This window comes from Melanostigma gelatinosum (genome assembly GCF_949748355.1).
Source record: "Melanostigma gelatinosum genome assembly, chromosome: 9".
Classification (NCBI taxonomy): Eukaryota; Metazoa; Chordata; class Actinopteri; order Perciformes; family Zoarcidae; genus Melanostigma; species Melanostigma gelatinosum.
In genome coordinates, this window is record NC_136642.1 from 15,349,141 (window position 1) to 15,364,564 (window position 15,424).

General features: G+C 40.6%; 3 protein-coding genes across 3 annotated transcripts in view; 2 read left to right on the plus strand and 1 right to left on the minus strand.

Moving 5' to 3' along the window:
* col14a1a (collagen, type XIV, alpha 1a) overlaps positions 1-3,065 on the plus strand; it is a 129,964-nt gene extending 126,899 nt beyond the window's left edge. Inside the window, exon 48 of the mRNA XM_079275921.1 lies at positions 1,747-3,065. Within this exon, the coding sequence (XP_079132047.1) occupies positions 1,747-2,006 (260 nt within the window). The 3' untranslated portion in view covers positions 2,007-3,065. The remainder of the gene's footprint in view (positions 1-1,746) is intronic.
* Positions 3,066-3,229: 164 nt separating this feature from the next.
* mrpl13 (mitochondrial ribosomal protein L13) lies at positions 3,230-12,045 on the minus strand. The gene is made up of 7 exons (XM_079275428.1): positions 11,808-12,045; positions 10,595-10,718; positions 10,114-10,207; positions 9,804-9,864; positions 7,755-7,841; positions 6,277-6,398; positions 3,230-3,874 (listed from the first exon to the last, which is right to left on the minus strand). Exons 1-7 carry the CDS (start codon positions 11,832-11,834, stop codon positions 3,850-3,852), a joined length of 540 nt encoding a protein of 179 aa, XP_079131554.1. The 5' UTR covers positions 11,835-12,045; the 3' UTR covers positions 3,230-3,849.
* A 126-nt stretch (positions 12,046-12,171) lies between these two features.
* Positions 12,172-15,377, plus strand: dscc1 (DNA replication and sister chromatid cohesion 1). The gene is made up of 9 exons (XM_079275151.1): positions 12,172-12,438; positions 12,791-12,959; positions 13,100-13,234; positions 13,447-13,537; positions 13,734-13,872; positions 14,000-14,052; positions 14,164-14,318; positions 14,723-14,871; positions 15,051-15,377. Exons 1-9 carry the CDS (start codon positions 12,269-12,271, stop codon positions 15,160-15,162), a joined length of 1,173 nt encoding a protein of 390 aa, XP_079131277.1. The 5' UTR covers positions 12,172-12,268; the 3' UTR covers positions 15,163-15,377.
* The last annotated feature ends 47 nt before the right edge of the window (positions 15,378-15,424 follow it).

Genomic DNA, 15,424 nt, shown 5'->3' on the forward strand with positions numbered 1-15,424 from the left:
GGTCTAATTCCTAAAATACAACTCAATTTAACTTAACATTTTAGTCTAGCTGTATACATGCAATTAATTACCTTCAAATGAATATGTATGGGGTAATATGAGGTAAAACACTGCAGTTATGGTCTAAAACTGCAAAAAATGGCTGAGCTCAGTGTTTGATTCAGTTTTACTCACAAGGGGTGTTATTTGCGGGCATACTCTGTACTCTCTGTTTTGTACTGCTGAATTCTGTGTTGGAAATCTTTATTTACACTTTCTCAAGTACAGAAAGAGAAATATAGATTTGACACATTTTCCTTCTTTCCAAAAGTTTTGTTTGAATGTCATGATATTTATTCTAGCTAAATGTTTTATAAGAACCTCTCAGGGTGTGTGTGTATTTTCTTCCTCCAAAAGAGAGGAAGAGATTCAAACACAAATTTTTCTACCTCCAAAACCGCAACTGTGGATGTACTGTCACTGCGGATTCAGAGGTTTAACTCTTTGGTGTTGTTGGGTTTTCTTCCTGATATGAGGTGTAAAATCTTCTCTCTGTCTCTCTTTGTTCTCCTGTGTTCCCCTCCCTCTGTCCCTTTCTCTTCCTGATTGAAGTTCAACAGGACTATGGGAATGATTACTGAGGAACATTCTTCAACCGTCGTCCTCTCCTCTCCTCACCTCCACTCCTCGCTCTGTGCCCTTTACATACGACTAAAAACTGAGAAAATTGATAAATGATTCATTCAAAGCCTCCATATTTCTTGGACTGGATAATTACTCCTGACCCCGGTGTTTAACCTCTTATCCCTGCGTCAGCGGTTAATACATTTTGTTTCTCCAGAGACCCCTTTCCAACCAACACTTCTTTTGCAGAAAAGTATTTGGATTTTTTAAGGCACCTAACCTAACAAACACATCTGTGCATTTATCCATTTAAAGTTAAAAGCAATTTTAGTGATTTTAGTCGACTATGCCCTCATATTTTGGTGTGCTACAAATTTTTAGATTGTATTATTCGCACCAGATTTTCACTCTTTATGCACACAATGCTCCGTGATTCCTTATCATGATTAGAAATTGGATTAATTTCCACCATCAGTTAACGTTCTTGATAGAATTGAATCGTTGATCTGGCTTCTTCGTCATTTGACAGTCTCTGAGACAAAAATTGATTAGCTTTCCTTCCCCCAAGACCAAACAAAACCCCATAACGCTGCTGCGATGATCACCCCCCACTGATCTCAGTACCATCAATGGTTTGCTGCTGCAGCTTCTGCTTCAAGCTCAAATCTCTCCGAAGCTAATCTCATCTTTCAAAACCTGATGGATCAGCTAAATAGTGATGAATTGCTTTGATGCTGATTGGGTGCATTCATTACTGAACAAACCACTATATCTGTACATCTCATGTACTGTGAACTGGGTAAAGGTTTACTCCTGATGTGACCCAGATGTGATCATTTCTTGGGGACAATATGGGGTAGAAACCAGATTTTTCTTAAATTTCATTAACCCACTTCCTCATCAACCAAAACGTTTGGAGTCAAATATGTCTGTGCAACTTCTATTTGACTTGTTTTGTAACATTTCAATTGTGCAGTGCCTCGTTATTGCTGTTGAATAACAGTAGTGGCATTCAAAGTTATTGTAGTCCCAATGTCAGCCTTCCAGCTTTCCTCCATGTTTCCCGTGGTGGTGGTTTTATGTTCGCTACGGTGATCCTCAAACATTCACTCAAACTGACTCTAAATATTCCCACCACCCCAGTCCAACCCCTGCCTCAGGGCGGCTACCAGCCCTACAATCAGCCGTACAATCCTGCTGCAGTTGCTTACAACAACAACAACCAAGGAGGCGAAGAGGAGGAGGAGGAAGAGCAGGACCCTTATTACCGTGGTTACCCCCAACAGCCTTCACAACTGGCTCATGGCCACCAGGGTTACCACTCGAGCCCTACCCACTCTGAGGACACGGAGGTGAGGTCGCCGGGCATGGCCAGGAGGTTTTCACGTAACGCAGTCGTGTGAATGAGGAGAGAGGACTTTAGAGGAAGGATGGACTCACCTAAAGTGCTTGAGCCCCGCACGGCACAACATACACACACACACACACACTGTCCCCATCTGGAACTGTGTATCCAGTGGCTTTCGCCACCTGGTGAAACAATGTAAATAGCTCTGTGGACTAAAAAGTGCCTGATCTATGTTCGCATCGTCCAGCTGTAATGTAAAGGTAAGACCTGTTTTTTTTTTCCATCTCACAGCTGATTTCAGGACTAAACCCTTCTCTTTATGTAAAGCTGCATGTCTCCTTTGAGCCAAACATTGAGTGTGTAACTGGACACACGCATCTTGTTTTGGGTGTATGTTACGTTACATGCTAGATTATTGTACAATTCAAATGGAGGATGTCGAGCTGGCAACATTTGTACAGGCTGCTTTTTATAATGATGAATCACGATCCCATGCCGTCTTTATTTTAGTGTGTGAGGGAATATTGAAATGTTTCTGAAGTGGTTTTCTTCGTATAGTATTGTTTGCTTCTTCTTACTATTACTGGAGTTAATCCCCCAAACTTTACTGTAGAAGCATCCAATTTCTGTCTAATGTTTAATATTACCTTAACACTGTGGAACACAATCAAATGTATGACATTTGTATTCAGAGAAAATCTATCTACCATCATACTTTGTGCTGCAATATTTCCTTCAGTTGGTACTGGTACAAAGATGGACCAGGCCTGTTCTGGGTTTTAATACTTGTGTTGTTTTTGTCTTGTGTTGTTGCCCCCGTTTGTTGTCTTTATTGTTCTTATGCAAAGTTGGGCCTGCTCACTGTGGAAGCTGTTTGCTCACTGGTTGACCTCTGACCTCTTGCTGGAATGAGACTTGCATCCAATTGTTTTTAAAAACAGTCGGCTGCGTCTCGGTGAAAACCATAAAGTGTGAACTTTACCCCTCCTGCACCGCAGTCTGGAAAAACGAGCACTAAAGTAACTAAAAGTTAAGCTGTGAGCTGGCCCTGGTCTATTTTAGATTGAAACTGTCGAGCTTGAACAGATTTAATAAGGAATGTGTCTCGCCACAACGCCCCATAGTACAATATGAACTTATTTATTTTGTTTGCTTTTATAACCAATAAATCTGTATTGAGACTATACAATGTGTTTTAGGTAATTTGTTGAACTTGTACTGCATTTAAGGTTTACAACACTTGTAAAACACAACTTGACAAGAGCAGGTTTACTCAATTGTTTATTAGCCTATTTTACAACTTACATAAACAGAATTGATTTATACTTTCACAACACTGGACATTTTTAACACACTGACCAGACAAAAAGCTCAGGATGTCCGGACCAAACTGATGGCCCGAACAGTATCACTTTGATTTGTAGGTTCACAGTGAAACCAAAGCAGGATCAGATTTACCAGATCTGATCTTTTCATGGTTGTATAATCAGAAGAAAACCCACAGAATCTGATTTTCTCTGATCTTGAAATCTCAAAACTCTCAAGCTGTGCCTGACTATTTCAGGTCTCCTGTCGATTGGAATAGGACTGACAGAGAGGTGAGGTATGTATCGAGGAGCACAGAGTTTGAGTTGATGATGGCATCTTGGTTATGACTCGTGCTTTCCTGTCCAGTCCAGCTTTAATGCCAGTTTTGGATTTTTAAAAGAAAGCCAGAGCTGTTTCCTGGATTTGGTTTTTGTAACGTTTCATCTGAACAGAGAAAATGTGTTTTGTGTATTTTAAAACGGATAACATCTCAATGCCAATCTCACAAAGGACCTCTGATTTAAAGTATCAGACCTAGAAATATAATCGAGGATGAACCAAAGTTTTGGTCATGTCGGGGAGCCTTGACTTCATTTCATCTTGTAGTCTTCATGTCTGGGGAGAAAAACACAACACATTAGTATGGGGAAGAAAAAAAAATATTACAAGGAAAAACATGGAGAGAAAGTGACAGATGAGAAACCACGCGGATCTTATCGGTTTTTTGTCTTCTCAAAATGAGAGCAGACACAGCATCCTGTGTTTTCTTCCCCCTTTCATTTTGAGCAGATTGCAGCAGACAGATATCAGGACACGCTGTATTGGTTTTGATACAAAGCAGAAAAATGTTATCAATTGTAAAAGCTCTGCTATCAACTTCAGCAGTATGTTTATGTTGTGGATTTTCTGTGTGTGTAATAATCGTTTTCCTCTGCGCCAAGGTTTTCTGAGAGAATATTAAGTATGTGTTTCATAAACGGTAACAATTGAATCGCCCTCGATGACCTCAACACACACACATTTGATCAGTAAAATGAATAAGACGGACTGGGAGTCAATATTAACTAGGCTAAGGCCCATCTCTTCAATAAACCAGGATTAGCTTGACCTTGGTGATCATACGGTGAGAGGCCTGAGTGCACGCACTGATTGGCTGAGGAGATTGGACCAGTAAATAAAAATAAGTGGCTCATTTATCACACACACACACACACTGACAGCAGAGCTGAACATAATGTAGAAATGTTGTTCGTGTCTGTACAACACACACACACACACACACACACACACAGCCACTAAATGAAACCAGTGACTCCACAGAGAGCTCTGATCACAAAACTGATTTCACTTCATTGATTAAAACCAATGTGGGTTTTGTTTAAATGCATTTGAGGTACCTCTCTTTCTATGTAGCACTTCATCTTTTTGTTTTTTAACGAGCTCACCAGCAGTCACTACGTCTGAGCAGCTCAATAGAGACAACCAGTTGTCTTTGAGTGTTGAGCCACTGCTCCCGCGGATGACAACAGAGACCAACCCGGTCCTGGATAAAGAGCTACGAGACGGACGGATGGATTGATTGGCGTTAGTGCTGAGCAGGTGGGAGAGAGGCCGCCCTCAGTCAGAGTGATGTTTGCTACAGATGAAGCCGGAGAAATGCAACAGGACGACATTATCATGATCAGCGAACAAGGGGTCACAATGTCAGTCTAATCTCAAGCAACTCAAAAAGCCATGAATATGATTATGCCAAAAAACAGATGCTCTCTCACACCCCGCAGAGAAGCCCTGTTCAGAAAGGAAGTGGTGGGAAAACAGCCGACTTTGCCTGCTAGTTTGTGACATTTTAACATTTATATTCAAATCTTGAGCAAAACATCTAGACCGGGGGGAAAAAAGAAACACAGAAATCTTTGAGATCAAGTTTGTGTTCAACAAAACAACTGCACATCTACTCAGCCCAAGCTGAGAGGTCTGTTTTGCGGTTTGATAATAGCACAAAGTATATGAGCTGTTATTTAAAAAGCTTTCAGGGAAGCTCACAAGGCACTCCAGTATGTAACCATCACAAAACAGCAAACACCACAAACACGTTTATAGAGTAAATAAAAATGTCAAATATGGGGGAAAAAAAAAGAGCTATTTATGTAGGTACTAGCAAGAGGACTGAATTCAGACAGGAGCTGTATTGTGTAAGTTTTTACCTCTGAGAATATATTCTGTTGAATCAAGTGGCTGCTCGTCCAACACGTCGCATACGGACAGCTGTTGGCTGACAACCATCAACACCACGGCCACATGCGTTTGTGTCGTCTCAATGAAAAATGCTGCATCTTAAATCTTCCTGCATGATTTCATTGTCAGAGTGAAACTGTCCACATGAAAGGGTTTTCAAGCATTTGCATTGGATCTATTCATACAGACGACTCTGTAGTAGGACCATGAAAATATCGCTGAGCAGTGTGAAATCACCTGCACTGTTCACTGCAGATAAGGTCTGAACGGGACAAGGCATTGGGTTAGTTTACAATCCACCAAACTCATTAATATCATGTCTCTCCTACAAAGTCAAGTGCACCATTTTGTTGGTAGCTGCTTCATCTGTCTATCAGTTTTTTAAACCTGTATAACTACTGCTACTTTATGACCGTTACTGTATCACAAAGGCTGGTGGTTGATGTGAAGCAGTAGAAATGTGACTCAGATCAACATCGCCCCCTTTTGGCTGTTTCACTTCAGTACAAACATAAAAGTGTTCGCATCTTTGTGTTTGTTTCTCATTATGGTGCAAAGGAAGAAAAGATGAAGACATGATTGGCACCTTTTAAAGTTTGTCTGGCAATTAAAAAAAGATATTTGATGGTAGAAGTTAACATTTATGGTAAATGCTAAGTCATTTTTTAGGTTTTAGTTCAGTCAGTTGAATGTGAAAAGTTAGTATGACCCTTATAAGAATGTGTAACACTCCGTTTGCTTGGGAACTGAATGTGTGTGTGTGTGTGTGTGTCTCAACATACGGTGTCCACAGCCTGGGGAAGGTATCCACCTCCTCCTGCGTGTACTCGCTGAGTTTTCTGGGGATTTTTCTGGGCTGCTGCAGCTCCTCCGTCAGGTTGGCTCGGATGTCGTCTGGCAGCTCCTAGTGAGGTTGTGAACAGAAAGGACATTGAAAATGTGAGCAGGACAAGAACTGTAAGGAAATAAGACAGGAAAAATAATGAAAGGACAGAACATGAACAAGAAGGTGAGAATAAAGAAGGAGGTACTATTCTGCTTTCCAAAACACTCACAAACAACAGCTTGAACTGCTCTGAATTCTAAATGTGACTGCAGACATTCACATCCAGGAAGCCCATCTGCTTGTAATTAGTGATGCACATATGATGGTGGATATTAAGCCAGGATCAAAATACAACACGGGTATCTGACTTCCCTCACCCCTAAATTGTGACACCCCGTGTATCACATTACAAGTCGAAACACAACGATCTGATTTTCTTCCAATGCCTGGAATTAATGATGGCGTTCTCTCGCATGGATACAAATTACATCCAGTTAATATTTGGGCAGGCCACCCGGGTTAAATCAACAGCCTGTCGAGTAATTGATTTCAGAAGCTGTGATGTGTGACGCTCGTGGTTCTCGCCAACATCCTCTTAAAACAATCACAATTGAATGCTACCAAGCGCCTGCAGATCACTGCATCAATGACGCAATGCAAGTTTCTCTCAAGGAGGACAAGGAGACAGATTGATACACTGATAACTACATGGAAACATCTAGGTACATGACCATCAGTTGCTTATGCACACAAGGAGCAACATTAGCAGCATTTGGTTAATGGCCACCCAGGAAACAAAAGTCCAGTCTTTTAGTTATTGGTCTCTAGCCAACTTCTGAGGGAAATATCTGTTTCTTTAGCTGCTAAATGCTCCACGATGTTCACCTGCTAGTCGCTAATGGTCCTGTTTAGTGCTAAGCGGGTAGTAGAGTTTTGTTCACTGAAAAGAGCTCCTTGCTGCCACTCAAACCAACGCTGACGCAAACTGAGCTGGGGGATCATTCTCAGTGGGTTTGAACACTTTGAGTGACCCCTTTCACCAAAACACAGTAATTTGACCTAATATATCAAATATATAGGAGACCGACTGAAGCTATTAAGGCAACCTCACAAGCAGTGGGAAACACTATAATCACATCTAATTGTCCAGCACTTTAAACACACAAACCTGCTGAGACAATGTAGGTGAAGAAAAGGGACTAAAACTCTCAACAATCATGTTCGACTATGTATGAATACTGTAGTTATCGATTTATATTAACTATAAAGGGGACCTGGATGATGGGCGATTAAATCGGGTTCATTGTTTTGTGTCGGTATCTGCAAAATGATCTCAGTGCACTGCTCCTCAAAACATGCCCACTTTCTGCCCGTCCTTAATGAGCCTGGTTGATTGTCTGAAGACTCGTCAGCTGGAAGAGAAACCGGACTTACGTCATCAGGAAAGATGTGTAGTCGCTGCATCATGGTGCGGCGCTGCAGATTCCTCGGCAGCATGCCGTAAACCGCTAACTTCACAATCTGGTGAGAAGAAGCACATTGAAGAGGTTGACATTCAATCAGCTTAGAGTCTCTTCTAAAACAGTAAAACAAAGCCGGTGTCTATAGCAACCGTACATACTTTTTTTTTTACATTTTCTCACATTTGCTTCCAAAACTAGGTTTCTCAGTATGAGGCTGGTCGCACAAATGTGAATTTGACTTGGAGTGACACGTTGGACAGAGGCTGTGCTGACAAATCATTCATCTGTCCAGCTCTGTTTCCCTCGCCAACCCTCCAATCATATATTTGAACTAAACCACCATCATGAAACATGTCTGTGGTCACTGGCTGGACTAAAAACCTACATCAGCAAAGAGCCAACAGCAGAGTAAATGTCTCTCATGGTTTTGCAAACTACAGATTGGAAACCAGTTCACGTCATTCACATATGTTTCGTGTTTCCCACATGACAAGAGCAATTTTACGGTATTTTTATGAGCCTACAAAAACCTCCAAACCGTTCATGTATGGCTCTCTTTCTGCTGTTGTAGTTGACATGTTAAATGATTCTGAACCGCCCCGTTATTTATGTGCAACATCCACTCACTCCTGACCTGTGAAGCTCAGTATTCAGGTTAAACACACCGCGTGTTCCTCTGATTAGGATTTATGCATGTTAAATAATAACAGATCGAGCAGGGAGAGGCTCAATCAAATGTTTAATTAAAGCCAGAGACAATAGCCTGATGCAACAATGAACATATATGATAGGAATGATAGTCAAACAGATCTCAGCACAATGCATGTGAAGACTTAATGGGATCATGCCCCCCCCCTCCCCTTTTTAAAAACACCACATCTTTATCTGTGGTAAAAACAAACACAATGCTAATGCTAGTGGATATGAGCCACAGGAACAGCTCCCTGGGTCTACTGTGCGTTGCCAAAATATTAAAAGATATATTTTTCTGAAAAGCGCCTACGCTGTAAAACATAACTATTTTAGAGGACAAGGTGAGAGTTATTTAAATCTCATAAAAACAGCAAAATGTGTGCCTCCAGCTGGCGTTTATAGCCCAACGTTAGCTTTTTACTTCTGCCGATTACAATCACGCTTCAAAAATCATGTAAGTGGTGTTCATGTGTGAAGATTATCTTCGATGAACAAAACGTGTAAGTATCATAAACTTGTGTTTGTCACAGAGCTTCATTTCTGCAAGAATTCAAACTTGAATGGAAAAAAAATCCCATTGGGAACTAGTGGGCGGTGAATCTACATAAAGCAAACCACAGTGCCCATGTTCATTGTAATGAAGGAACAGGTAACCCAGTCATAGTATTCGATTCAGGAGAGTTTTGTGGCACAGAGGAATGGGCTATTATTAGGCTTTGGCTACACACAATATACTCCTTAAGGGATAATCGTGTGATTTGTTACCAACAACAAAAATATACACATTAACCAGATTTATCCTTCAGGCTCATGAGTTGTTTCTCTCTTGTGACAAAGACGTCAACGGTTAGTGGTTCGCCATGTGCAGTATGTAGGTCACATCAAGTCCTGAATGTAATTATCAGTGTGTGTGTGTGTAACCCAATGAAGACTCCCCAACCCTGAAACCATGAATGTGCAACACAACCAAAACCCAAGGAGTTATCCTTGAACTGACATTCTTGTACAGAGTTTGAGAACGCACCAACCGATCACCATCACCAGAGCAAATTCACTGATGTTTAATCCCCGTTCTCTGCACTTCACATTAATATGCATGAGCTGCACGTATGAAGGGATAAATGTCTAACCACGAAACACCTGCTCTTCACAGCATGTGGCAGACAAAGAAATGAGACTAACCTCAAAGAATGTGGGTTAACTCATACATAGAGAATAAGAAAAAAAAACATGGTGTACAGAATGTGGCACTGGTATAGCTGAGATTTTAGAATTTTCTCTAAATAATAATAGTACAAAATTGAGAATATTGATTGATGACACTTACAGCTTTCGGGTCTTTATGGTGCAGTTGGGCAGCTGTGACCTGTTTGAATCCACCTGGATACCTTTCGAGAAGAAGACAAGCTCAGTCAGTCCTCGTCTCTACGAACATGTATCAGATGATATGAGAACATTGAGCTTCAACATCCCTGAAACCTCTCTGGTTTACAGATATTAGATACTACTGAGACACAAATTAATTTTAATTTTCTGAGTGTTTCATAAGCATTGAAGAACAAAGACGAGTTGGAAACACAAGAAAAAGAGGTGGGTAAAGTGAAGCATCATATGTTTATATAAAAGTATGCACTTACTGCGTGTGTGACGAGTAGACTTTCTGCTCCCATTTGTTCCCAGAGAAAGCTATGTGTTTGGTGTTTATAAGTACCACATGGTCACCACAGTCACCTGCGAAGATGTTCAGAGAATGTCTATTTCCAGGATTATTGTAAAAAAATTATGAAAATAAATACTTGACTAATTCAACAGAGGGGCAGCCATAGCTGGTATGCTGATGACAACACCAAAAATAGTAGTTTGTTTACTAGACCGACAAGGAGTATTCTGAGAATGGCACTTTAAAGTATTAGTAATAAGGAAGCAAACTATTCATAAAGTTTATCCTCTACTGCCATCGTGTGGCCATTCCATTTCACAGCAACTTCAAACTAAGGGCGCTTGGATTCATAATTAAAAACAAAAACAGTAGTTCATACATAGCGTAAGGGTTATGCTTACGTTAGACAGATACTCATGACTTTACATGTGTGTGTAACAGATCGGACTTCTACTCACTCAGTGCGTGGTAGATAGGCTTGTGTTTCCCCTGTAATCGAACAGAGCACATGGTCGCGAGCTTCCCAGGAGGCTGCTGTCTGGCATCGATGAGGAACCAGGAACGAGCGAAGGTCGCCCATTGCTGAAAGAAGAAAGAGACAAAGAAAGGGTTAAATTAACTCTCATGGGACCATCACATGTCTGTTGGTGTGAGACAAAACAATAGAGACCTGGGGAATTTCTCATTTCCCAGTTTGTGCAACCTTGATCAGAAACTGCTTCAGCTCAGACTTAGATAGATATATAGATCGATATTTATTATAGCCTTGATATAATTCATTGTGTGAAGCACTACAAAATGTCTGTATGAAAAATGCCACACAAATAATGAGTGACCCACAAGCAGTTTTAGTCTACATACATGACAACATGGAATACAACAAATTAGTGCTGAATGCAAAAGAATGCTCTTATTGATTTAATATGTTGCCATCAGCAGCTGTTTCCACTTGTAAAAATCATGTCACGATCACAGCAGTTGAATTACAATACACAACTTCCAAAGTTAAAGTTAAAATGACAAAACGTCTCACTCTTAAATTGGTGTGCAAAGAACTCTGTTGTATATAAGTAGGCACAACATCTCCCAAAACAAAACTTCAAGCTAGCAAAATTTGATGTGATGTTAAAGGGGAACCTATTATGCTTTTCCTTATTTTCTCTCATATTTATAATAATACAATGTCGGATGTTCATATTAAACGTGGCCAAAGTTTCAAATAATGAGGTAACGGTATGCAAAAGTAATCCATGTGAGGCTTCAGATCTTTTCTCTGCTTCAGCCACATCCTACCATCCACCTGCTCCGTTTAAATGTGTTCACTTTTCCTAAATAATAAAGCAGTGCGCGTCTACAGTGTAGCTTAAGGTATTTACAGAGCTAACGGTGCTATATGGAAGTCTACTGAGGCTAACAACAATACTAGTTATAGCTAGTCTCCAAAACAATAGCATTGGGTTGTACAGATGTGGCAATCCACTGGTTACATTACTCACTAGCATTGACCATTAACGTCACAATAATAGACAACAATATCTCACACACACCGTTGTTGTTAGCAAACCCACGTTAGCTCGCGGTATATTTATGCCTAAAATGAATCTAAACACAAACAACGGTCAAATTGTGAGGTAAAAATCAGAAAACACAATGTATAATGTGTACGGTTACCTGGGCAGATCTGGAGAAACTTGACATTTCTATGAAACTAGCAGCACATCCTCAAAACATTTGACCCTCAGCGCGTGAGAGACGGTCCGTCTGCTAGATTTTCTCGGTTGAAACAAGAGTTAACTTAAGTCTTCATTGTTCCTATGTTACGGGTTAATACATATGTAGCTCATGTAACAAGATGTACCGCTATTTCATAGACATTCACTAGTAAAACTCACGGCAACCTTGAACTAATTACTCGATATTTTAGCATTTATTTTGTTTTGTTTTCGAATCAAAGTTTCTACCCGGTGCTACTTGACGTCGCACCTCAATGTCGTCACCAAACTTCCTTCCCACCAGAAAAAGAGAGCGGGGAAATTTAACAGTCGCTTCACTATTGCTACTAAGTAAAGTAGTTTATGACTTTTGTTTAGTTCATTAAAACGTCATCGATCCAGCCTGACGTCTGACCCAACATGAGAACTTTAGAGGAGGTTCAGGCCACTCTGCAGATCGCCAAGCTGAAGGAGGAAGAGCTACAGAAAACAATATACTGCCTGTCTTTTGGGGAAAACGTTTCATCTGCAGACTACTGCCTCATGGAGCTGGATGACACCCTGTGCAAACACATAGAAGCTGGGCAAAGGTAACGTCTTCAAATAATGATATGAGAATTATTGTGCCTATGTAGTCTTGGTCTGTGGTGAAACACACCGACAATACGCTTATTGTTTAATACATTTGTGTTTTGTTTTTGTAAAGTGACTGTTGAATAAACTAATAATTTCAGCAGTACTGTTCATTATTTTAGAACCTGGTAAGAGCACATCATCTGGAAACTCTTCCCCAGTTTCTCTTGTGTGTAACTATATTGATTAATGTGGTTGAAGATAATTCAAATGAATGTGCAGTACAAGATGCATGATCAAGATGGATGTAAACATATGTAAATGTAATTGCTAAAACATACACTCAACAATTATTTTCCATTTTTCCAGTCTAGTGATTCGAGGGGATACGGATGAGCGTGCGGTGCTCTGTAGCGGGGACAAGACCTACAATCTTAAAATAGCCGACACATCCAACCTGCTGCTGTTTGTACCAGGATGCAGAACGCCAGACCAACTAACCAACAGCCAGGAAAGCACTCATGTGGTGCACAAGCAGGTATGGAAATGAACAAACAAACTTGTGTGGGTGCTGCAACACCCACACAAACAGACACAACCTACTGTTTACATATGGGAATATTGGTTTAATTGCTATTATGACCCATGCGTACTAACAAAATCGTACTTCTGTTGTAGATCTGGGGATTTTGTAACAGCTACTGGGAACTGAAGAAACAGCGTCCTAAACTGAAGAAACTGAAGACGGTTTTAATGGAGAATCCTTATGAAGGACCTGCTTTAGGGGGGCAACAGGAGAATACAGAAAACCGGGTAAATGCATAGTCTACAGTGAAGTCATTTATCATAATGTCCTATAGGTCTGTGTATATAGGTATAGCTCTTATTGGAACTTAATGTCTTTAAAACTTTGCTGAGTGCAGCACTAAAATAACCTTTACATAATTGAATGTTTGAATGTTAAGTATTCCCCTCTTTTAGATGTAATTGTAACGGTTAGTAAGTGTGTGTTCCTCTGTTACCAGTACACAATGCAGAATCTGTTGGACAGGATCCAGTCCAGCGAAGAGGAGCTAAAGATCCACTTAGAGACCATCCATGCCTGTCAGATAGATGGTAAACAATGACATATTTTAATAAAAATGTGCATATTAATTGTTTATCATTGTCATGGTAGTGCTCCTGGACGGTACATTGCAGGGAAGATGCTTTCATAAACACAATCTATCTATTCTTAGCTACACTACTACAAATATAAATAACAAAACAGATGTTTACCTGATGTTTAGAGAGTGTCTTTTCGGTCTTTCAGGCTACTGGCGTGTGCTGGACTTTGACTATGAGATGAAGCTGCTCGGTCATGTTACTCAGCTAGTAGATTCTGAGTCGTGGTCCTTCAACAAGGTTCCCCTTCAAACCAGTCTGGAAGAGTTGGCTCCACTGGAGCCCAAGTAAGTTAACGACAATGGTCGTCATGCTCATGCAACAGGAAAAAACAAATGAGGTCATATTGACTTTCTGAGTCTTTGTAATAGATGCTCAGTCGGGTTCCCATCACTTCTCTTCTCTCTTTCACAGAGAGATGATCGAGCACTGTTTGGACTGCTATGGGAAGCGCTTTACTGAAAACGGTAAAGGAAAACAATGTGTGGAGACTCAACTGACTAGTAGAATCCAACACAATAACGTCAATATGAAAGTACACAGTACTAACATCTCTGTATGCTTCTCCCTCTATATAGACAACGTTTTTTATGCACTGCATGAGGATAAAGTATGTCGGGGCACGGCGTTACTGCTGCTGCAGAACGCTGTGAAGTTCAACCTGAGAGAGTTTCAAGAAGTCTGGCAGCAGAGCGTCCCAGAGGGCATGAGCACAAGATTAGACCAGCTAAAGGTAATTAGCCTGTATTGCTCTTGTATACTTATTTTACGTTGTTTATTTACTTCTAAAGAGAAGCGCTTCAGACCATCTTTTAGTTATGAAATGTCATCAGTCCATGCATTCTTTACAAAGGTCAAATAAGTTGATTTAAGTAGAAACATCGTAAAGCGCTACGGCTTCTAGGAGTCAGGAATCCATTCAAATCACCAGATTCCTCTTCTTATCTTATTGTGTTTTCTCTGCAGCCAGTCTGCATTCCTTTACCTGACGATTCAATTTGCATCTACCTCTGAACTAGACTGAGTCAATATGAAGAACAGTCTCAAACCAGCCTCTGATAATCACGCTCTTGTAACTAAAGAGCGGCTTGCCGCAGCCGCTTTGATCCGTTCTGATTTGCGTTTTGAATCTTCCAGAGTGTCGCCCTGGTGGACCGCGCCTCCCGCCCTGAGACCATATGCCTGCTGCGGGTGGAGGATCTCTCAGAAGACACGCTGGAGCGCTTCAACTACCTCTTCACACTCCGAGAGAAATGGACAGAGGATGACATCACGCCATACATACAGTGAGTGTTGTCTATTTAGGACATCATTGTGATGTTTAATAAAAGAATAACATGTATGTAAAATAAAGGCACAGACATTTGTCTTGTTGACAATACTGCAGAAAGAAAACACATAAGTTCTTTCTTTAGCTATCTGATGGATCATAATGTGTAACGCTTCCTCCCTCTACTTCATTCAGGGACCTGTGTGGAGAGAAACAGACCACCGGAGCTCTACTGACCAAATATGCTCGATCCTCAATGCAAAATGGGATCAAGGTCTTCAACTCCAGAAGGCCTGTGGCTACATGAGCATGTGCGCCATCAAGAATTTCATTTGCAAATGAATGCGGTTATGTTTTTTTCCCGGAGTGACTTTTGCAATTGTCAAAATTATTTGACACATAATTGGTCTTAAAAATGCCTCGTTAGCGTTGTACGTTATCTTGCAGCAACCAGCTAGATTGTGAAGTTTATAATAATAAAAAAGTAACTACTTCAATGTTGAAAAATATTTGTCACTAAAACCAAACATCTTTGTTTCAGTTGTTTTGTTTGTAAATAAAATGAGTTT

Excerpts from the sequence above, each read along its gene's own strand:
- dscc1 (XM_079275151.1), top strand. The coding sequence starts at position 12,269 with ATGAGAACTTTAGAGGAGGTTCAGGCCACTCTGCAGATCGCCAAGCTG. Across the intron at positions 13,538-13,733 it reads CCATGCCTGTCAGATAGATG|GCTACTGGCGTGTGCTGGAC; the intron begins GTAAACAATGAC and ends TCGGTCTTTCAG. Across the intron at positions 14,053-14,163 it reads GAAGCGCTTTACTGAAAACG|ACAACGTTTTTTATGCACTG; the intron begins GTAAAGGAAAAC and ends CCCTCTATATAG.
- mrpl13 (XM_079275428.1), bottom strand. The coding sequence starts at position 11,834 with ATGTCAAGTTTCTCCAGATCTGCCCAG. Across the intron at positions 6,399-7,754 it reads TACACATCTTTCCTGATGAC|GAGCTGCCAGACGACATCCG; the intron begins GTAAGTCCGGTT and ends CAACCTCACTAG. Across the intron at positions 3,875-6,276 it reads TTCCCCAGGCTGTGGACACC|ACATGAAGACTACAAGATGA; the intron begins GTATGTTGAGAC and ends TTTTCTCCCCAG.